This window comes from Pongo abelii, chromosome 18, assembly GCF_028885655.2.
Source record: "Pongo abelii isolate AG06213 chromosome 18, NHGRI_mPonAbe1-v2.0_pri, whole genome shotgun sequence".
NCBI lineage: Eukaryota > Metazoa > Chordata > Mammalia > Primates > Hominidae > Pongo > Pongo abelii.
In genome coordinates, this window is record NC_072003.2 from 32,249,294 (window position 1) to 32,269,189 (window position 19,896).

The 19,896-nt window shown below is 55.9% G+C and overlaps 1 protein-coding gene across 7 annotated transcripts in view; it reads left to right on the plus strand.

The window, feature by feature from the left end:
- Positions 1–576: 576 nt before the first annotated feature.
- The window catches only part of SEZ6L2 (seizure related 6 homolog like 2), a 32,911-nt gene continuing 13,591 nt past the window's right edge, over positions 577–19,896 (plus strand). For 2 of the 7 annotated variants that reach the window (XM_024233227.3, XM_024233228.3), the window contains exons 1-8: positions 588–1,189; positions 2,151–2,282; positions 3,225–3,314; positions 4,280–4,419; positions 4,678–4,879; positions 11,445–11,630; positions 12,353–12,521; positions 18,795–18,958. In XM_024233227.3, coding sequence (XP_024088995.1) covers positions 1,111–1,189; positions 2,151–2,282; positions 3,225–3,314; positions 4,280–4,419; positions 4,678–4,879; positions 11,445–11,630; positions 12,353–12,521; positions 18,795–18,958 — 1,162 coding nt within the window. In that variant the 5' untranslated portion in view covers positions 588–1,110. Of the gene's footprint in view, positions 1,190–2,150; positions 2,283–3,014; positions 3,315–4,279; positions 4,420–4,677; positions 4,880–11,444; positions 11,631–12,352; positions 12,522–18,794; positions 18,959–19,896 lie in introns of all 7 variants that reach the window. The other 5 variants (XM_054534838.2, XM_054534839.2, XM_024233226.3 and 2 more) reach the window with 4 other exon arrangements.

Here is a 19,896-nt window from a genome sequence, read left to right on the forward strand (position 1 = left end):
CGTCGGGCCGGGCCCGCCCCGGCGGGGCGAGGGGAGCTGTCCGCGCGCCGCTGGTGCTGAAAAGGGCGCTCCGGAGGGAAAATCAGAGCCGAGGCCGCCTGTTAGCTGGCAGGGGTCAGGGTTTATGGAAAAGGAGGGGTCTGTCTCTCCTCCCCAAACCCCGGCCCGTCACCCACGAGACTTGTCACAATCGTGGAAGCTCGCCATTCCCCTGGAGGAGGGAGAGCCCATTCCACCCGAGCTACTGTAAAAGGGGAAGGGAAGCCCCGTGGGAGGTCTGGATGTGAACAGGGGGCATAATGGGGGGCCGAGCAGGCGCGAACCAAGCTGTGCAGCCCCTCGGCGCCCTGGGAAGAGGAGATTCAGATTCCAGATGTGCTGGAATGGCAGGCGGAGGGGGCTAATTACTGCTGGGACCAGAGAGTTTCCTTTGCCTCCCCTAGGGGCCGCGGGAGTGAGGATTACGGCCCTGGCTCGTATGATCCCTCCCTCCTCCATCTGCACTTCCTCCTCCTCCCTCCCCGTCAAATAAATCCCAGGCCCCTCCCTCCGCCCGTCCCCAGGATCTGACGTGGGCTCGATACCTTTCTCAGCTTCTCCCTCCCGCAGCTCCAGTGCCCGAGCTTCGGCTCTCCCAGTTCCCCAACCCACCCCTTCCCCTCCCCGACAAGCCCCGCTAGAGCCCAGTGGGGACCCCCCCGATCCTCGACCCCACCCTAAACCCCCAGAAGCTGCCTTTCTCCTTCCCAGTCCCCTAGCTTGGGGTCCAGCCAGCCCAGTGGACCCAGGCGCCTGAGCAGGAGGGTAACCCAGGCCACCCGGCCTCTTCGGCCCTCTCGGCCCCACCCCCTGCAGCCGGAGCCGCGCCCCCTCTACCACAGAGCCGGGAGAAGAGGACAGAGGAGACTGAGCAAAGGGGGGTGGGCTCCAGGCGACCCTTAGCCCAATTCTGCCCCTCCATCCCAAGGGGCAGAGAAATTGTCTTTCTTTACTGACTCCTACGAGGAAAAAAAAAAAAAAAGAATTAAAGGGAAAGATAAACGGAGACGGAGGAAAGGTGGCAGCCAAATTACTTAGAGAGGCACAGAGGAGAGATCGGGGTGAGTCGCCATGGGGACTCCCAGGGCCCAGCACGCGCCGCCTCCCCAGCTGCTGTTCCTTATTCTGCTGAGCTGTCCCTGGATCCAGGGTAAGGACATGAGAGTGTGGGGGTGGGCCCCAGGAAGGCGTCCAGCGGGGTCCTCCACCCTCCTTTCTCTTAACATCCTGGGTCTTCCGAGCACATGGGGGAGGGGAGAGGCACAGCTGATGGGGAAGGCGCAAGCCAGAGCTTTCTGACTTGAACACGAAGCCCCTTAACCTTCAATATTGAGAAGGCAGGGAAATGAATGAGAGAAGCTTTTAGCAGTGTCTCAGGGGCTAGATCCACGAAGGAGGGCTGGGAAAGTTGGGGGGATGTCTGTGGAGGCGGCAGAAGCACGGAGGGACCTGGGTGGGAGATGGAGGTGCTGAGAGAGATGCCAGGCGCTGTACACACAAATGTTCTTGGATGAATGGACAAAGACAGATGAGCAGAGGCAGGGCTCAAAGACCAGATTTTCAGTCCCCCACTCTGACCCCCAGCCAGACTCCAGGGAAGGAGGCAGAGACTGCAGAGGACCAGAGAGAGAGACAGAGAGAGAGAGAGAGAGAGAGAGAGAGAGAGAGAGAGAAAAGACAGCCATGCTGCAGAGACAGAAACCCAGAGAGAAAGCCAGGCACTGCGGAAGCAAGGGCTGGGAGGTGCGGCCAGACCCTCTGCAGAGCCCCAGGGTTGGGGGGAGATCAGCACTGAGGTGAAAGGGAAGGCAGCACCGGCGACCCCTCTGCCTTGCTGGCGCTGTCCAGGGTTCATAAGAGCTAAGGTGTTCAATGAAGGCCCACACAGCCCAGGGAGAAGGGAGAGGGGAGGGGAAAGAAGAGGTGTGGGAGGGGATTATGAGGGCAGCTGGGAGCCCCTCCTCTGATCTTGGCCCTCAGTCGAGCCTGGGACCATCTGAGCCCCTGCAGGCCCAGCTGATGGAGGAGGGAGGAAGAGTTCTAGAAAATATCTCTCTGGAGAAGGAAGGGGTGTGGGGAAGTGGAGAAGCTCACACAACTTCACCTCCTAGGTCTGCCCCTGAAGGAGGAGGAGATATTGCCAGAGCCTGGAAGTGAGACCCCCACGGTGGCCTCTGAGGCCCTGGCTGAACTGCTCCATGGGGCCCTGCTGAGGAGGGGCCCAGAGATGGGCTACCTGCCAGGTGAGGCCCCCAGAGTGGCAGGAGTGGCCTAGAGGCAGAGGGAGGGACATGGGCTCAGGGAGATGGGGAGCCAGGCTAGAGAAGAGCAGGCAGAGAGAGACTGCAGAGGAGGAAAGAGCCTGCATTCCTGTGAGATTCAGGGGACACAGAACGAGACTGTCGGAGAAAGTCAATCCTGGGCACAGATAGAACCAGAGAGAGAGACAGAATGATTAGGAGACGGTCAGACAGAAAAACAGACACATAGTAACAGAGATGGAAATTCAGAGAACCAGAATCAGAGAAATGGTGGAAGACAGAGACAGAGAGAATGAAACACAAAAACTGGTGGATCTCGAATCATGAAATCAGAGTGCAATCAGAATACTAAACAGGGAAATGGGGAAATAAAGAGTTCTAGAGAGAATGAGACAGAGGAGAGAGGAGATAACCAGAGAGAGAACCTGATCTGAGTGAGGAGGCAGAGAGAGAGGCTCAGGGAGAGGAGTATCAGGGTCGAAGGGGCTGGGTGGAGAGAAGGGACCAGAAGAGAAAGAGGGGGGACTCAGGCTGTGGAAATCTTGGGAGGAGGTAGGGGCTGGGGTGGGGAAGGAAAAGGTGGGGGGTGCTGTACCTTGTGCGGGAGGCTTTTGGGGTATGGCAGGGGAACCCCTAGCTTCCCTCAGCCCTGCTCCCCACCCAAGGTCCTCCATGTGCTCCTCCTGTGCTCTGACATTCCCTGCACTGTCCCAGGATCTGATCCGGACCCCACGCTAGCCACCCCTCCGGCCAGCCAGACTGTCACAGTGCCCTTCCTGCCACGGGCCACTGAGCCAGGGACAGGGCCTCTGACAACAGCCGTCACCCCTAACGGGGTCAGGGGGGCAGGCCCCACCGCGCCAGAACTGCTGACCCCGCCCCCAGGAACCACAGCCCCACCCCCACCCAGCCCTGCCTCCCCAGGGCCTCCCCTTGGGCCTGAGGGAGGAGAGGAGGAGACGACGACCACCATCATCACCACGACAACTGTTACCACTACGGTGACCAGCCCAGGTGAGGCGACAGCAAGGGGATGGGGGTGGGAGCACCGGAGAGGTACACGCTGGGGATGGATGGGAGAGAGGCTGCTGGGAACTATGGAAGGAGTCCTGGGTACAGATGGGAGAATAATAATAACAAAGGTAGCATTTCTGTACCCTTACTATGTACCAGGCAGTGTTCCAATTGTTTCAGCTATATAACAGTTGGGAAAGGGAGTTCTGGCTCAGGTGGGAGAGGGAGCATTGCTTAAAGATGGTGCCAGGCATGGTGGCTCTAGCCTGTAATCCCAGCACTTTGGGAGGCCAGGCGGGCGGATCACCTGAGGTTGGGAGTTCGAGACCAGCCTGACCAACATGGAGAAACCCCGTCTCTACTAAAAATACAAAATTAGCCAGGCGTGGTGGCGCATACCTGTAATCCCAGCTACTCAGAAGGCTGAGGCAGGAGAATTGCTTGAACCCGGGAGGCAGAGGTTTTGGTGAGCTGAGATCCAGCCATTGCACTCTAGCCTAGGCAACAAGAGCAAAACTCCAACTTAAAAAAAATAAAAATAAAAAAATAAAAGATAGTGAGGGGGCACAGCAGCGCACACCTGTAATCCCAGTGATTTGGGAGGCCAAGGCAGGAGGATCGCTTGAGGCCAGGAGTTTGAATCCAGCCTGGGAAATGTGGCAAGACCTCTTTTCTACAAAAAGTTTTAAAAATTGGCTCAGCATGGTGATGCGCACCTGTGGGCCCAGCTACTCGGGAGGCTGAGGAGGGAGGATCACTTGAGCCCAGGAGTTTGAGACTGCAGTGAGCCATGATTGTACCACTGCACTCCAGCCTGGGTGACAGAGTGAGACCCTGTCTCAAAACAAAACAAAAAAATGATGAGAGGTGCTAAGGAGAAGGTAGATGAAGGCCTTCAGAGTTGCTTGGCTGGGAGGGCAAGAGCACAGGCATTCCTTCCATCCCAGCCATTTGTATCTCCTCAGTTCTGTGTAATAACAACATCTCCGAGGGCGAAGGGTATGTCGAGTCTCCACATCTGGGGAGCCCCACCAGCCGCACCCTGGGGCTCCTGGACTGCACTTACAGCATCCATGTCTACCCTGGCTACGGCATTGAGATCCAGGTAACTGGACCAAAGCATGTGACTGCAGCTTCCAAGCCTTTTCCTCTGGGCTGTGGGTGTGCACGGGTTTGGCCTGGGAGCCAAAGAACCTGTTTGATGACTCAGGTGACCTCAAAAACTCTTCTAGATTTCTACAACTTGGGCAGCAGCGTGGTGCCTTTTGGGCTGCTACACACAGGGCAAAGGCACAGGACAGGGACTTTGGAAGTCAAACCCCTGGCTGACTTGCCCTGGTGGGTCTGTGTCTGGCTTCTCTAGGTGCAGACGCTGAACCTGTCACAGGAAGAGGAGCTCCTGGTGCTGGCTGGTGGGGGATCCCCAGGCCTGGCCCCCCGACTCCTGGCCAACTCGTCAATGCTTGGAGAAGGACAAGTCCTTCGGAGCCCAACCAACCGGCTGCTTCTGCACTTCCAGAGCCCACGGGTCCCAAGGGGCGGTGGCTTCAGGATCCACTATCAGGGTGAGGAGTTTGAGGGTGCTGCTGGAAGGGCAGGGGCCATACTGTATACATGGGACATCTTTTTTTTTTTTTTTTTTTTTGAGACAGAGTCTTGCTCTGTTGCCCAGACTGGAGGTCAGTGGCGCGATCTCAGCTCACTGCAAGCTCTGCCTCCCAGGTTCACGCCATTCTCCTGCCTCAGCCTCTCAAGTAGCTGGGACTACAGACACCCGCCCCATGCCCAGCTAATTTTTTGTATTTTTAGTAGAGATGGGATTTCACCGCGTTAGCCAGGATGGTCTCGATCTCCTGACTTCGTGATCCACCTGCCTCAACCTCCCAAAGTGCTGGGATTACAGGCAAGAGCCACTGTGCCTGGCCTATAGAGGGGACATCTTTAAGAACCATGGAAGCACAGGGTGCTGAGGGGGGCTTTTCCTCCTGACTGTGACCCTGGGGGGCAGGGCCCTCAGAGGAGACCCATACATACTTATCTCACACACTCACACATCTGTGCATACATCCAAGGGACAATTCATCCATTGAACCCAACAAATGTTTTTCAAGTGCTTGCTTCATACCAGGCCCTGTGTTAGCAGGAGGAGGAATGAACAAACCAGGTGTAAATCTGGCTTCAACGAGCTCAGAATCTAGGTAGGAAGACAGATGAGTAATCTGGATGGTTATAATTCAAGGAGATAAGGAATATGATGGCAGAAACGCCAGCGGGGGCAGCACATAGCCAAGGGACCTAAATTTCTCCCAAGGAATATGGGGACATCTTCTTGGAGGAGATGATGACTAAGCTGAGACCTGAAGGATAAATTCGCCAGGGAAAGGGTGGGAGGGAGGGAGAGAAGGAGGGAGGCAGATGGCTAAGTGGATGAAAAAGCACACTCCAAGACTCAGAGAGAGAAGATGTGACCCCCAGATGAGGTGAAGGAATTCAGCATGGAAGACAGAATTGTCCTAGCTGTGTGACCTGGGACAAGTTACTTAACTTTTCTGTGCCTCATGATCTCATCTGAAAAATAGGGATCACAATACTTGGTATTATGGGGAAGATCAAATGAATTAATACATGTCAAGTGTTTAAAACAGTGTGTGGCCTGGCGTGGTGGCTCAGGCCTATAATCTCAGCACTTTGGGAGGCCAAGGCTGGTGGATCACCTGAGGTCAGGAGTTCAAGACCAGCCTGGCCAACATGGTGAAACCCCATCTCTACTAAAAATACAAAAATTAACCGGGCATGGTGGCAAGCACCTGTAATCCCAGTTACTTGGGAGGCTGAGGCAAGAGAATTGTTTGAACCCAGGAGGCGGAGGTTGCAGTGAGCTGAGATTGCGCCATTGTACTCCAGCCTAGGTGACAAAAGTGAAACTCTGTCTCAAAAACAAACAAACAAAAACACAAACAGCATGTGGTACACAGTGAGAGCTTAAAACTGTCAGTCACTGCTATTACTTTCAAAGCACAGAAAGGGGTGAAGGGGAAATGGGCCAGAGACCAGGCTGGGAGGCAGGTCAGATTCAGACCATAAAGAGCCTTATCTGCTTCAGTAAGCAGTCCAGACTACTTCAAACTGCAGGTGTGACAGAGAGATATTTGAATTTTTTGTTTTTTTTTTTGAGACAGAGTCCACTTTGTTGCCCAGGCTGGAGTGCAGTGGTGATGACCTCAGCTCACTGCAACCTCTGCCTCCCAGCTTCAAACAATTCTCCTGCCTCAGCCTCCCCAGTATCTGGGATTAATTACAGGCACTTGCCACCATGCCTGGCTAATTTTTGTATTTTTAGTAGAGATGGGGTTTCACCATGTTGGCCAGGCTGGTCTCAAACTCCTGACCTCAAGTGATCCACCTGTCTTGGCCTCCCAAAGTGCTGGGATTACAGGCATGAGCCACCACACCAGGCCTCCTCATTTGAATTTTATTTATTTATTTATTTATTTATTTATTTATTTATTTTTTGAGATGGAGTTTTGCTCTTGTTGCCCAGGCTGGAGTGCAATGGCGCAATCTTGGCTCACCGCAGCCTCTGCCTCCTGGGTTCAAGCGATTCTCCTGCCTCAGCCTCCTGAGTAGCTGGGATTACAACCATGCGCCACCACTCCCGGCTAACTTTGTATTTTTGGTAGAGATGGGGTTTCTCCATGTTGGTCAGGCTGGTCTCGAACTCCCGACCTCAGGAGATCCTCCTGCCTTGACCTCTCAAAGTGCTGGGATTACAGGCGTGAGCGATGGCGCCTGGCCTGAAATGTTTTAAGCAGGAAAGTGAAAGCCTCAGATTTGCAACTTAGAAAGATCCTTCTGATTTCTGGGGGCGGGAAAGCGGGGCTGTATTCATGCACGACTGCATTTCTTAGGACTTATGACAGATGACCTGCACATGTGTGTACATCCATGCTTACCTGTGTGTGCGGGAACCTTCCCACAGTACAAGGGTATGTTCTAGCGGACACGTGTGCATGAGGAAAGGGGCCCAGCCAGTGCCCTCTTCCAGACCCCGCTGTCTTCCTATGCTTCATGGAGACAGAGAGAACTGTGTGTCAGGCCAATGCCCCCTTCACATCACCGCATGGCCTTGGCTGGTGTCATGCACTCTGCCCTCCTTGAAAGTTCTGCTGACCGCAGATGCCTTGTGTGCCTCATGCAGGGTACACCCTGAATCCTGTTCTCATGTCCTCTCCAGCCTCTTTTGAGGCCTCTGCTCAGGATCTGCCTTAGGGGCTCATGTGTGCATAGCAAAGGTGCCTATTCATCGGGGGGCCAGCAAGCTGGGGGACGTGTATTTGGCAGTAGGGACCTGGTTATTGGGGAGCAAGAGTATTCCTGGAGGGCCCGGGCCAAGTGCTGGATTTCAGATATTGTGAAATCTGAAGATATGGCTCCCCACTGGCTCCTTTAAGCAGCCACTTCCCCAGGGCACTGAAAATAGGACTCCTTAGGCTAAGTGGAACATTTGGGGAAGCAGGACTATTGCATAAATTGGCCTTCATTGCTCAGTCTTCCCTGCTTCGCAGCTGCACTGGGCACCTTTGGGACCGAGGCCCTGTTTCAGCCCTTCCCAACCTGCACTAGCTGGGGCCTCTGGTCCAGAGTGGCCTCATTAGCTTTTCTGAAAAGTCAGAGGCTCCCTCACCCCTCACCCCAAGTTCAGCAAACTTTCCCATTACAAAGCCCTTTCACCAACCTTAGTTTCATTTGCTTCTCACGGAAACCCTGAGAGTGGCCATTGTCAGTTCTATCTCTCAAAGGAAGGAAAAGACTCAAAGGTTATGTAGATTGCTCAACCACCTGCACGTTTATTACAGCCAGACACCAGATCCCCGAGTCCCTGGCTCCCAGTCATTCATTAATTGAGGCTGAGGGGTGGGTGATTAACGTTTTCTCAGCAGCTTCTATGTGCCAGGTGCTTTGTGTGTTTCTTTTATTTAATTTTCAGGCCAATCTTCCCTGATAGGAATTATTATTGCCGTTAATAGGTGAGAGGCCCCTAGAGATGAAGTCACCTGCTCAAAGTCATGTACTTAGTAAGTTCTGGAGCTAGAACTGGAACTCAGGTCTGCCTGATGACAAATCCAGTGGTCTTTGCACCGTTCCATGCTGCCTCTTGGCTGCACCCATTGATCAGCCAGGCTAGCCCTTTTTTTTTTTTTTTTGAGACGGAGTCTCACTCTGCTGCCCAGGCTGGAGTTCAATGGCACAATCTCAGCTCCCTGCAGCCTCCGCCCCCTGGGTTCAAGCGATTCTCCTGTCTCAGCCTCCTGAGTAGCTGGGATTACAGGCGTGTGCCACCATGCCCAGCTAATTTTTTGTATTTTTAGCAGAGACAGGGTTTCACCATGTTGGCCAGGCTGGTCTGGAACTCCTGACCTCATAGACTAGCCTTTTAGGACACAAAATAAATAAGGCTTGGGCCAGTGTAGACAGTGGTTAGGCCAGGCATGGTGGCTCATGCCTGTAATCCCAGCACTTTGGGAGGCCAAGGTGGGTGGATCACCTGAGGTCAGGAGTTCGAGACCAGCCTGGCCAACATAGCGAAACACTGTCTGTACTAAAAATACTGGCACGGTGGTTCATGCCTGTAATCACAGCACTTTGGGAGGCCGAGGCGGGCAGATCACGAGGTCAGGAGTTCAAGACCAGCCTGACCAACGTGGTGAAACACCATCTTAACTAAAAATACAGAAATTAGCTGGGCATGGTGGCACATGCCTGTAATCCCAGCTACTCAGGAGGCTGAGGCCGGAGAATTGCTTGAACCTGGGAGATGGAGGTTGCAGTGAGCCAAGATCGTGTCACTGCACTCCAGCCTGGGTGACAGAGCAAGACTCCGTCTCAAAAAAAAAATAATAAAATAAATAATAATAAAAATACCAAAATTAGCCAGGAGTCCTGGCACACGCCTATAACCCCAGCTACTTGGGAGGCTGAGGGAGGAGAATTACTTGAACCCGGGAGGTAAAAGTTGCAATGAGCTGAGATCAAGCCACTGCACTCCAGACTAGGTGACAGAGTGAGACTCTCTCAAAAAAAAAAAAAAAAAAAAAAGACAATGGTTAATGTGATGACAAAATCATGCATGCAGGACTGTGTATAGGTAAGAGAACAAGTAACTGTTGGAGAGATGTAGAGGCAGGAAGGCTTCCTGGAAGAGGTGGTACGTAAGTCCCCCAGTCTGATCTCTTAAAAGATGAGAAAGTAGGGGGAGAGCACAAGTGAAAATATGGAGGTGGAAACTTAAGGAGTCACAAAACTGTGTTGTGTAGGCTTTATTGGTCTTGGGAGATCAACCCTGAACCTGGAATGTGCTGGGCTGCATTTAACTGTGGAAGGGGCTTGAATGTCAAACTAAAGCATTCAGACTTGATTCTGTTGGGCATGGGCAGCCATTCCCAAGGCTACCATTTATTGAAACCACTTTGTTCTAGAAGGTTGTTCTTATGTTTATCTCAGTAGACAATGGACTCCTGAGGACAAGGCCTGGGTCTTTTTCTTGACCTCAGGTGATCCACCCGCCTCAGCCTCCCAAAGTGCTAGGATTACAGGTGTGAGCCACTGTGCCTTTAAAGCCTATTTTGTCTTTAAAGACCTTAATACTCAGTGGCCTGTAAATGAATCCCCCAGTGAAAATGAAGTCAGGAGGTCTGAAGAGATCAGGAGTTCGAGACCACCCTGGCCAACATGGTAAAATCCCATCTCTACTAAAAACACAAAAATTAGCTAGGCATGGTGACACACACCTGTAATCCCAGCTACTTGGGAGGCTGAGGCAGAAGAATCGCTTGAACCCGGGAGACGGAGGTTGCAGTGAGCCAAGATTGCATGCCATTGCACTCCAGCCTGGGCGACAGAGTGAGACTTCTCCTCAAAAACAAAAACAAAAACAAAAAGACAAAATAATCAAATTTCCTCAAGTAGTTCCATGTTTGCTTGAGGCCAGGAGTTCAAGACCAGCCTGGGCAACATACTGAGATGTCATCTCTACAAAAAATTTAAAAATTAGCGGGGCATGGTGGCACAAACCTATAGTCCCAGCTACTTGGGAGGCTAGGTCAGGAGGATTGCTTGAGGCCAGGAGTTCAAGGTTCCAGTGAGCTATGATCACACCACTGCACTCCAGCCTGGGCAACAGAGTGAGACCCTGTCTCAAAAAAAAAAAAAAAAAAAAAAAGAAGTTTCAAGTGGTTCTTCTGGATGGAAGCTGAGGAGCTGAGTGTATACCACAGGGCACCTTGGTGGAAGAAGGGCTGTGTGTGTGGAGGGAAGAAAAATCAAAAGAGACATTTAATCACTTGGAGCCTCAGTGTTCACACCTGCAAAACAGGTCACATAATCTTTTTTTTTTTTTTTTTTTTTTTTTTTTTGAGACAGAGTTTTGCTCTTGTCGCCCAGGCTGGAGTGCAATGGGACGATCTCGGCTCACTGCAACCTCTGCCTCCCAGGTTCAAGTGATTCTCCTGCCTCAGCCTCCCAAGTAGCTGGGATCACAGGCACCCACCACCACGCCTGGCTAATTTTCGTATTTTTTAGAGATGGGGTTTTACCATGTTGGCCAGGCTGGTCTCGAACTCCTGACTTCGTGATCCACCTGCCTCGGCCTCCAGAAGTGCTGGGATTACAGGCATGAGCCACCACACCTAGCCAGGTCACATAATCTTTGTCTGCTGACCTCAAAATCTCTGTGTGGACTCACTTTGGGAGCTGAACAAGCTCTGCAAGTACTATCTGTTATTACAGCTGGATGAAGTTCAGAGTAGTTCATTGATTTGCCTGAAGTCACACAACAAATGAGTAGCGGGGTCCAGAATAACTTGTCTGAACCTCAGATACCTCATCTATAAAATGGAGGCCAACGAGGGTGAATTACAATGAGTGGGGGAGATAAGGGATGTTGGTATTTCCTCTTCGTGAGGCAAGATGCCTGTGTGAGGAGCTCTTATTTCTCGGTATGTATGCCAGTATGGAGCCAGTGTGTGCCCCTGGAAGGTTGGCCTGAAAGGAGAGGGGGGAAGTGCTGGGGGATCAGTACGAGAGGGTGGCATGGGAAAGTGAGCCCTGCTACCCGCTGTCTGTCTGGTGCAGCCTACCTCCTGAGCTGTGGCTTCCCTCCCCGGCCGGCCCATGGGGACGTGAGTGTGACGGACCTGCACCCTGGGGGCACTGCCACCTTTCACTGTGATTCGGGCTACCAGCTGCAGGGAGAGGAGACCCTCATCTGCCTCAATGGCACCCGGCCATCCTGGAATGGTGAAACCCCCAGCTGCACGGGTGAGTCTCCTGCCACAGTGGGTAGGGCATCTGTTCTGGGAACCCCATTGGGAGGGTCCTATCTCGGGGGTGTCCAGGTGTCCACCTTTGGCGAAAATCCATTCTGAAGGGGTGTTTACCCTGAGGAGTCCCCATCCTGGGGTCTGCAGCCAGAGCTCTTTATGTGGAGGGTCTCTCTCCTTGGGGTGTCTCCATCCTTGGGTGGTCTCCATTTCGGGGTGTCCCACTGGAGATTTTATTTTGGGAGTCACCATTCTGGAGGTCCCTTCTGGGGTAGCGTCCTCATCCTAGAGGAAGCCATTTTTAGGGTTCATGTCCAGAGGGCTTCTATCCTGGAGAGCCTCTTACTGGGATTCCCATCCCGTGGTGTCTTCACTCTGAAAGTCCTGTCCTAAAGATTTCCCAGCTGAGGCTTTGAATTTTAGGGATCCTGGTAATTCCCCATCCTAGAGTATCCACAGCTGGAGAGTCTTCATTTTAGTGGTGTCTCCATCCTAGGAGGTGTCAATCCTGGGGTTCTCCTGTACCGGGGCTGGTTTCTTTCCTAGCTCATGCCTGGAGAAGGTCCCGTCCTCTGGGGTGACTCCATGGGACAGAGGCCAGCCCAGGGCTGGGTCCCAGCCAAAGGTGTGAATGCAACAGCTCTGAAAACGGGCCGAGGCCCCGAGGAGAAGGACAAGTCACCTCAGGCTGGCCTTAACGTGCCCCTCTTCTGCCCACAGCATCCTGTGGTGGCACCATCCACAATGCCACACTGGGCCGCATCGTGTCCCCAGAGCCTGGGGGAGCTGTAGGGCCCAACCTCACCTGCCGTTGGGTCATTGAAGCAGCTGAGGGGCGCCGGCTGCACCTGCACTTCGAGAGGGTCTCGCTGGATGAGGACAATGACCGGTAAGGGTCTGGGTCTTGGGTCAGAAGTCCCCACCTTGGCCGGGCATGGTGGCTCATGCCCATAATCCCAGAACTTTGGGAGGCCGAGGCAGGCGGATCACAAGGTCAGGAGATCGAGTCCGTCCTGGCTAACACGGTGAAACCCCATCTCTACTAAAAATACAAAAAAACAAAAAACAAAAAAAATTAGCCAGGCATGGTGGTGGGTGGCTGTAGTCCCAGCTACTCGGGAGGCTGAGGCAGGAGAATGGCGTGAACCCGGGAGGTGGAGCTTGCAGTAAGCCAAGATGGCACCACTGCACTTCATCCTGGGCGACAGAACGAGACTCCGTCTCAAAAAAAAAAAGAAGTCCCCACCTCAGGGAAGTGGGGAGGCTAAGTGGGGACTTGGACACAGCTGGGGTGGATCCTGGTTGAGATCTGCATCACAGCTTAGTCCTAAGCCTTTTTTTTTTTTTTTTTTTTTTTTTTTTTTTAATTTATGAAGTATTTATTGATCATTCTTGGGTGTTTCTCGGAGAGGGGGATATGGGAGGGTCATAGGATAATAGTGGAGAGAAGGCCAGGAGATAAACACATGAATAAAGGTCTCTGGTTTTCCTAGGCAGAGGACCCTGCGGCCTTCTGCAGTGTTTCTGCCCCTGGGTACTTGAGATTAGGGAGTGGTGATGACTCTTAAAGAGCATGCTGCCTTCAAGCATCTGTTTAACAAAGCACATCTTGCACCGCCCTTAATCCATTTAACCCTGAGTTGACACAGCACATGTTTCAGAGAGCAGGGGGCTGGGGGAAAGGCCATAGATCAACAGCATCCCAAGGCAGAAGAATTTCTCCTAGTCAGAACAAAATGGAGTCTCCTATGCCCACCTCTTTCTACACAGACACAGCAACAATCTGATCTCTCCTTCCTTTCCCCACACTTCCCCCCCTTCTCTTCAACAAAACCGCCATCGTCCTCATGGCCCGCTCCCGATGGTCGCTGTCTCTTCGGAGCTGTTGGGTACACCTCCCAGACAGGGCAGCCGGGCAGAGGCGCTCCTCACCTCCCAGACAGGGCGGCCAGGCAGAGGCGCTCCTCGCTTCCCAGACGGGGCCGCCCGGGCAGAGGCGCTCCTCACTTCCCAGACGGGGCCGCCCAGGCAGAGGCGCTCCTCACTTCCTCCCATACCGGGTGGCAGCCGGGCAGAGGCGCTCCTCACCTCCCAGACGGGGCGGCCGGGCAGAGGCGCTCCTCACTTCCCAGACCGGGCGGCCGAGCAGAGGCGCTCCTCACTTCCCAGAGGGGGCGGCCGGGCAGAGGCGCTCCTCACTTCCCAGACCGGGCGGCCGGGCAGAGGCGCTCCTCACTTCCCAGACGGGGTGGCCAGGCAGAGACGCTCCTCACTTCCTCCCAGACGGGGTGGCGGCCAGGCAGAGGCGCTCCTCACCTCCCAGACAGGGCGGCCGGGCAGAGGCGCTCCTCACTTCCCAGACTGGGCGGCCGGGCAGAGGCGCTCCTCACTTCCCAGACTGGGCGGCCGGGCAGAGGCGCTCCTCACCTCCTAGACGGGGTGGCCAGGCAGAGGCGCTCCTCACTTCCCAGACGGTGTGGCGGCTGGGCAGAGGCGCTCCTCCCTTCCCAGATGGGGCAGCCAGGCAGAGGCGCTCCTCACTTCCTCCCAGACGGGGTGGCGGCCAGGCAGAGGCGCTCCTCACTTCCCAGAGGGGGCGGCCGGGCAGAGGTGCTCCTCACTTCCTCCCAGATGGGGTGGCGGCCGGGCAGAGGCACTCCTCACCTCCCAGACGGGGCGGCCGGGCAGAGGTGCTCCTCATCTCCCAGACGGGGCAGCCGGGCAGAGGTGCTCCTCACTTCCTCTCAGACGGGGTGACGGCCGGGCAGAGGCACTCCTCACCTCCCAGACGGGGCGGCCGGGCAGAGGCGCTCCTCACCTCCCAGACGGAGTGGTCAGGCAGAGGCGCTCCTCACTTCCCATATGGGGTGGCGGCCGGGCAGAGGCGCTCCTCACTTCCCAGACGGGGCAGCCGGGCAGAGGTGCTCCTCACTTCCTCCCAGACGGGGTGACGGCCGGGCAGAGGCGCTCCTCACCTCCCAGACGGAGTGGTCAGGCAGAGGCGCTCCTCACTTCCCATATGGGGTGGCGGCCGGGCAGAGGCGCTCCTCACTTCCCAGATGGGGCAGCCGGGCAGAGGCGCTCCTCACTTCCTCCCAGACGGGGTGGCGGCCAGGCAGAGGCGCTCCTCACCTCCCAGACGGGGCGGCCGGGCAGAGGTGCTCCTCATCTCCCAGACGGGGCGGCCGGGCAGAGGTGCTCCTCATCTCCCAGATGGGGCAGCCGGGCATAGGTGCTCCTCACTTCCTCCCAGACGGGGTGGCAGCCGGGCAGAGGCGCTCCTCACTTCCCAGACGGGGCGGCCGGGCAGAGGCGCTCCTCACCTCCCATACGGGGTGGCGGCCGGGCAGAGGCGCTCCTCACTTCCTCCCAGACGGGGTGGTGGCCAGGCAGAGGCGCTCCTCATTTCCCAGACGGGGTGGCCGGGCAGAGGCGCTCCTCACTTCCCAGACGGAGTGGTCAGGCAGAGGCGCTCCTCACTTCCCATATGGGGTGGCGGCCGGGCAGAGGCGCTCCTCACTTCCCAGATGGGGCAGCCGGGCAGAGGCGCTCCTCACTTCCTCCCAGACGGGGTGGCGGCCAGGCAGAGGCGCTCCTCACCTCCCAGACGGGGCGGCCGGGCAGAGGTGCTCCTCATCTCCCAGACGGGGCGGCCGGGCAGAGGTGCTCCTCATCTCCCAGACGGGGCAGCCGGGCAGAGGTGCTCCTCACTTCCTCCCAGACGGGGTGACGGCCGGGCAGAGGCGCTCCTCACCTCCCAGACGGAGTGGTCAGGCAGAGGCGCTCCTCACTTCCCATATGGGGTGGCGGCCGGGCAGAGGCGCTCCTCACTTCCCAGATGGGGCAGCCGGGCAGAGGCGCTCCTCACTTCCTCCCAGACGGGGTGGCGGCCAGGCGGAGGCACTCCTCACCTCCCAGACGGGGCGGCCGGGCAGAGGTGCTCCTCATCTCCCAGATGGGGCAGCCGGGCATAGGTGCTCCTCACTTCCTCCCAGACGGGGTGGCAGCCGGGCAGAGGCGCTCCTCACTTCCCAGACGGGGCGGCCGGGCAGAGGCGCTCCTCACCTCCCATACGGGGTGGCGGCCGGGCAGAGGCGCTCCTCACTTCCTCCCAGACGGGGTGGTGGCCAGGCAGAGGCGCTCCTCATTTCCCAGACGGGGTGGCCGGGCAGAGGCGCTCCTCACTTCCCAGACGGGGTGGCCGGGCAGAGGCACTCCTCACCTGGTGGCCGGGCAGAGGCACTCCTCACCTCCCAGACGGGGCGGCCGGGCAGAGGCGCTCCTCACTTCCCATACGGGGTGGCAGCCAGGCAGAGGCGCTCCTCACTTCCCAGATGGGGCAGCCGGGCAGAGGCGCTCCTCACTTCCTCCCAGACGGGGTGGCGGCCGGGCAGAGGCGCTCCTCACTTCCTCCCAGAGTGGGCGGCCAGGCAGAGGCGCTCCTCACTTCCCAGAGTGGGCGGCCTGGCAGAGGCGCTCCTCACTTCCCATACGGGGTGGCAGCCAGGTAGAGGCGCTCCTCACTTCCCAGATGGGGCAGCTGGGCAGAGGTGCTCCTCACTTCCTCCCAGACTGGATGGCGGCCAGGCAGAGGCGCTCCTCACCTCCCAGACGGGGCGGCGGCCAGGCAGAGGCGCTCCTCACCTCCCAGACGGGGTGGCCGGGCAGAGGCACTCCTCACCTCCCAGACGGGGCGGCTGGGCAGAGGCGCTCCTCACCTCCCAGAAGGGGCGGCTGGGCGGAGGCGCTCCTCACTTCCCATATGGGGTGGCAGCCGGGCAGAGGCGCTCCTCACTTCCCAGACGGGGTGGCAGCCGGGCAGAGGCGCTCCTCACTTCCCAGACGGGGTGGCGGCCAGGCAGAGGCGCTCCTCACTTCCCAGATGGGGCAACCGGGCAGAGGCGCTCCTCACTTCCTCCCAGACGGGGTGGCGGCCAGGCAGAGGCGCTCCTCACCTCCCAGACGGGGCGGCCGGGCAGAGGTGCTCCTCATCTCCCAGACGGGGCAGCCGGGCAGAGGCGCTCCTCACTTCCTCCCAGACGGGGTGGCAGCCGGGCAGAGGCGCTCCTCACATCCCAGACGATGGGCGGCCGGGCAGAGGCGCTCCTCACTTCCCAGATAGGGCGGCCGGGCAGAGGGGCTCCTCACATCCCAGACGATGGGCGGCCAGGCAGAGATGCTCCTCACTTCCTAGACGGGGGCAGAGGCTGTAATCTTAGCACTTTAAGAGGCCAAGGCAGGAGGCTGGTAGGTGGAGGTTGCAGCGAGCCGAGATCACACCACCGCACTCCAGCCTGAGCACCATTGAGCATTGAGTTAGCGAGACTCCGTCTGCAATCCCAGCACCTCGGGAGGCCGAGGCAGGCAGATCACTCGAGGCCAGGAGCTGGAGACCAGCCCGGTCAACACGGCGAAACCCCGTCTCCACCAAAAATACAAAAACCATTCAGGCGTGGCGGCGCGCGCCTGCAATCCCAGGCACTCCGCAGGCCGAGGCAGGAGAGTCACAGGAGCCCGAGGCAGGGAGGTTGCAGCGAGCCGAGATCATGGCAGTACAGTCCAGCTTCGATAATAGCGGGAGACCGAAAAAAGAAGGAGAGGGAGACCGAAGAAAGGGGAGGGAGAGGGAGAGGGAGGGGGAGGGGGAGGGGGAGGGGGAGGGGGAGGGGGAGGGGGAGAGGGAGGGGGAGAGGGAGAGGGAGAGGGAGAGGGGAGCTTTTTTTTTTTTTTGAGATGGAGTTTCACTCTTGTTGCCCAGGCTGGAGTGCGGTGCCGCAGTCTTGGCTTAACGCAACCTCCGCCTCCCGGGTTCAAGCGATTCTCCTGCCTCAGCCTCCTGATTAGCTGGGATTACAGGCATGCACCACCATGCCCAGCTAATTTTGTATTTTTAGTAGAGATGGGGTTTCTCCATGTTGGTCAGGCTGGTCTCAAACTCCCAACCTCAGGTGATCTGCCCACCTCGGCCTCCCAAAGTTCTGGAATTACAGGCGTGAGTCACCGTGCTCGGCCGGTCCTAAGCCTTTCTTAGGAAGTGTAACTGTGCAACCTTAGACAGATCACTTAACTTCTTTGCACCTCAGTTTCCTCATCTGTAGAATGGAGATAACAGTACCTCCCTCTTCAGGTTTCTGTGAGGATAAGTGCTGAAATTATATAGTCCTTAGAATGGCGCCTAGGACAATAAACACTATAAAAGTGTCTGCTATCCTCTTTTTTTTTTTTTTTTTTTGAGATGGAGTCTCACCCTGTCGCCCAGGCTGGAGTGCAGTGGCGCAATATCGGCTCACTACAACCTCTGCCTCCTGGGCTCAAGCAATTCTCCTGCCTCAGCCTCCCAAGTAGCTGGGACTACAAGCGCATGCCACTATGTCCGGCTAATTTTTTGTACTTTTTTTTTAGTAGAGATGGGGTTTCACTGTGTTAGCCAGGATAGTCTCAATCTCCTGACCTCGTGATCCACCCACCTCAGCCTCCCAAAGTGCTAGGATTACAGGCATGAGCCACCGCACCTGGCCTTATTTATTTATTTATTTATTTTTTGGAGACAGAGTTTCGCTGTGTCACCCAGGCTGGAGTGCAATGGCACAGATTCAGCTCACTGCAACCTCCACCTCCCAGATGCAAGCAATTCTCCTGCCTCAGCCTCTTGAGTAGCTGGGATTACAGGCATGCACCACCATGCCTGGCTAATTTTTGTATTTTTAGTAAACATGGGGTTTTACCATGTTGGCCAGCCTGGTCTTGAACTCCTGACTTCAGGTGATCCACCTGTCTTGGCTTCCCAAAGTGCTGGGATGACAGGTGTGAGCTGAGCCACCATGCCTGGTCAGGCATCTGCTATCTTCATCATCATTATCATCCTTTACCTAGCAACTTGGTATCTCAGCCCTGCCACTACTTGCTCTGTGACCTTGGACAGGTTACTTGATCTTTCTATGCCCTAATATCCTCATCTATAAAATAAGGGACAATAATAGCATCTGACTCAAGAGTTCTTGTGAAAATTAAATGAGATAGAATGTGTAAGGGCTTAGAAGAGTGTGTGGCATATAGTTATGTGTGATGATAACAGCTATAAAAATAAGTTAGGAAAGCAGGCAAGAGGTGATGCAGCTTGTGAGGGAGGTTGAGCTCCTGGTCACGTTTCTGTCCATCCCAGGCTGATGGTGCGCTCAGGGGGCAGCCCCCTATCCCCCGTGATCTATGATTCGGACATGGACGATGTCCCCGAGCGGGGTCTCATCAGTGACGCCCAGTCACTCTATGTGGAGCTGCTGTCAGAGACACCTGCCAATCCCCTGCTGTTAAGCCTCCGATTTGAAGGTAAGTGACCCACTCCCCCACCAGACCCCAACCGCCACACCTTCCCCTCTTCCTGACACCAAGCATAGTCAGAAGCAGAAACTCCATGCCTGTTCATCTCCACGCTGGGATTCCTGAAACGTGACTCGCTTCCCTGCCCCAAAACTGCAAGGATCTCTTCTAGGGACCCCTTCTCCTTCCCCCAGGCAGCCTTCTCTGTTTAAGCTTCATGCATGTCTGGATCCAGGTACATAGCCCAGAGACCAGTTATCTCGGTATCTCGATTCTTTCCTCTGAGTTGGCTTCATTCTCAGGCAGGCTTTCCCTGTGTGATGGACATAGCTGCCAACTTACATACCACCAACTTAATTTTTATTTTATTTATTTATTATTATTTTTTTTTGAGACGAGTCTCACTCTGTCACCCAGGCTGGAGTGCAGTGGCGCGATCTCGGCTCACTGCAAGCTCCGCCTCCCGGGTTCACGCCATTCTCCTGCCTCAGCCTCCGGAGTAGCTGGGACTACAGGCACCCGCCACCACGCCCGGCTAATTTTTTTGTATTTTTAGTAGAAACGGGTTTCACCGTGTTAGCCAGGATGGATTCGATCTCTTGACCTCGTGATCCGCCTGCCTCGGCCGCCCAAAGTGCTGGGATTACAGGAGTGAGCCACCGCGCCCGGCCTTTATTTATTTTGAGACGGAGTTTTGCTCTTGTTGCCCAGGCTGGAGTGCAATGGCATGATCTTGGCTCACCGCAACCTCTGCTTTCCGGGTTCAAGCGATTTTCCTGCCTCAGCCTCCCGAGTAGCTGGGATTACAGGCATGCGCCACCACGCCCAGCTAATGTTGTATTTTTAGTAGAAATGGGGTTTCTCCACGTTGGTCAGGCTGGTCTCGAACTCCCGACCTCAGGTGATCCGCCCGCCTCGGCCTCCCAAAGTGTTGGGATTACAGGCGT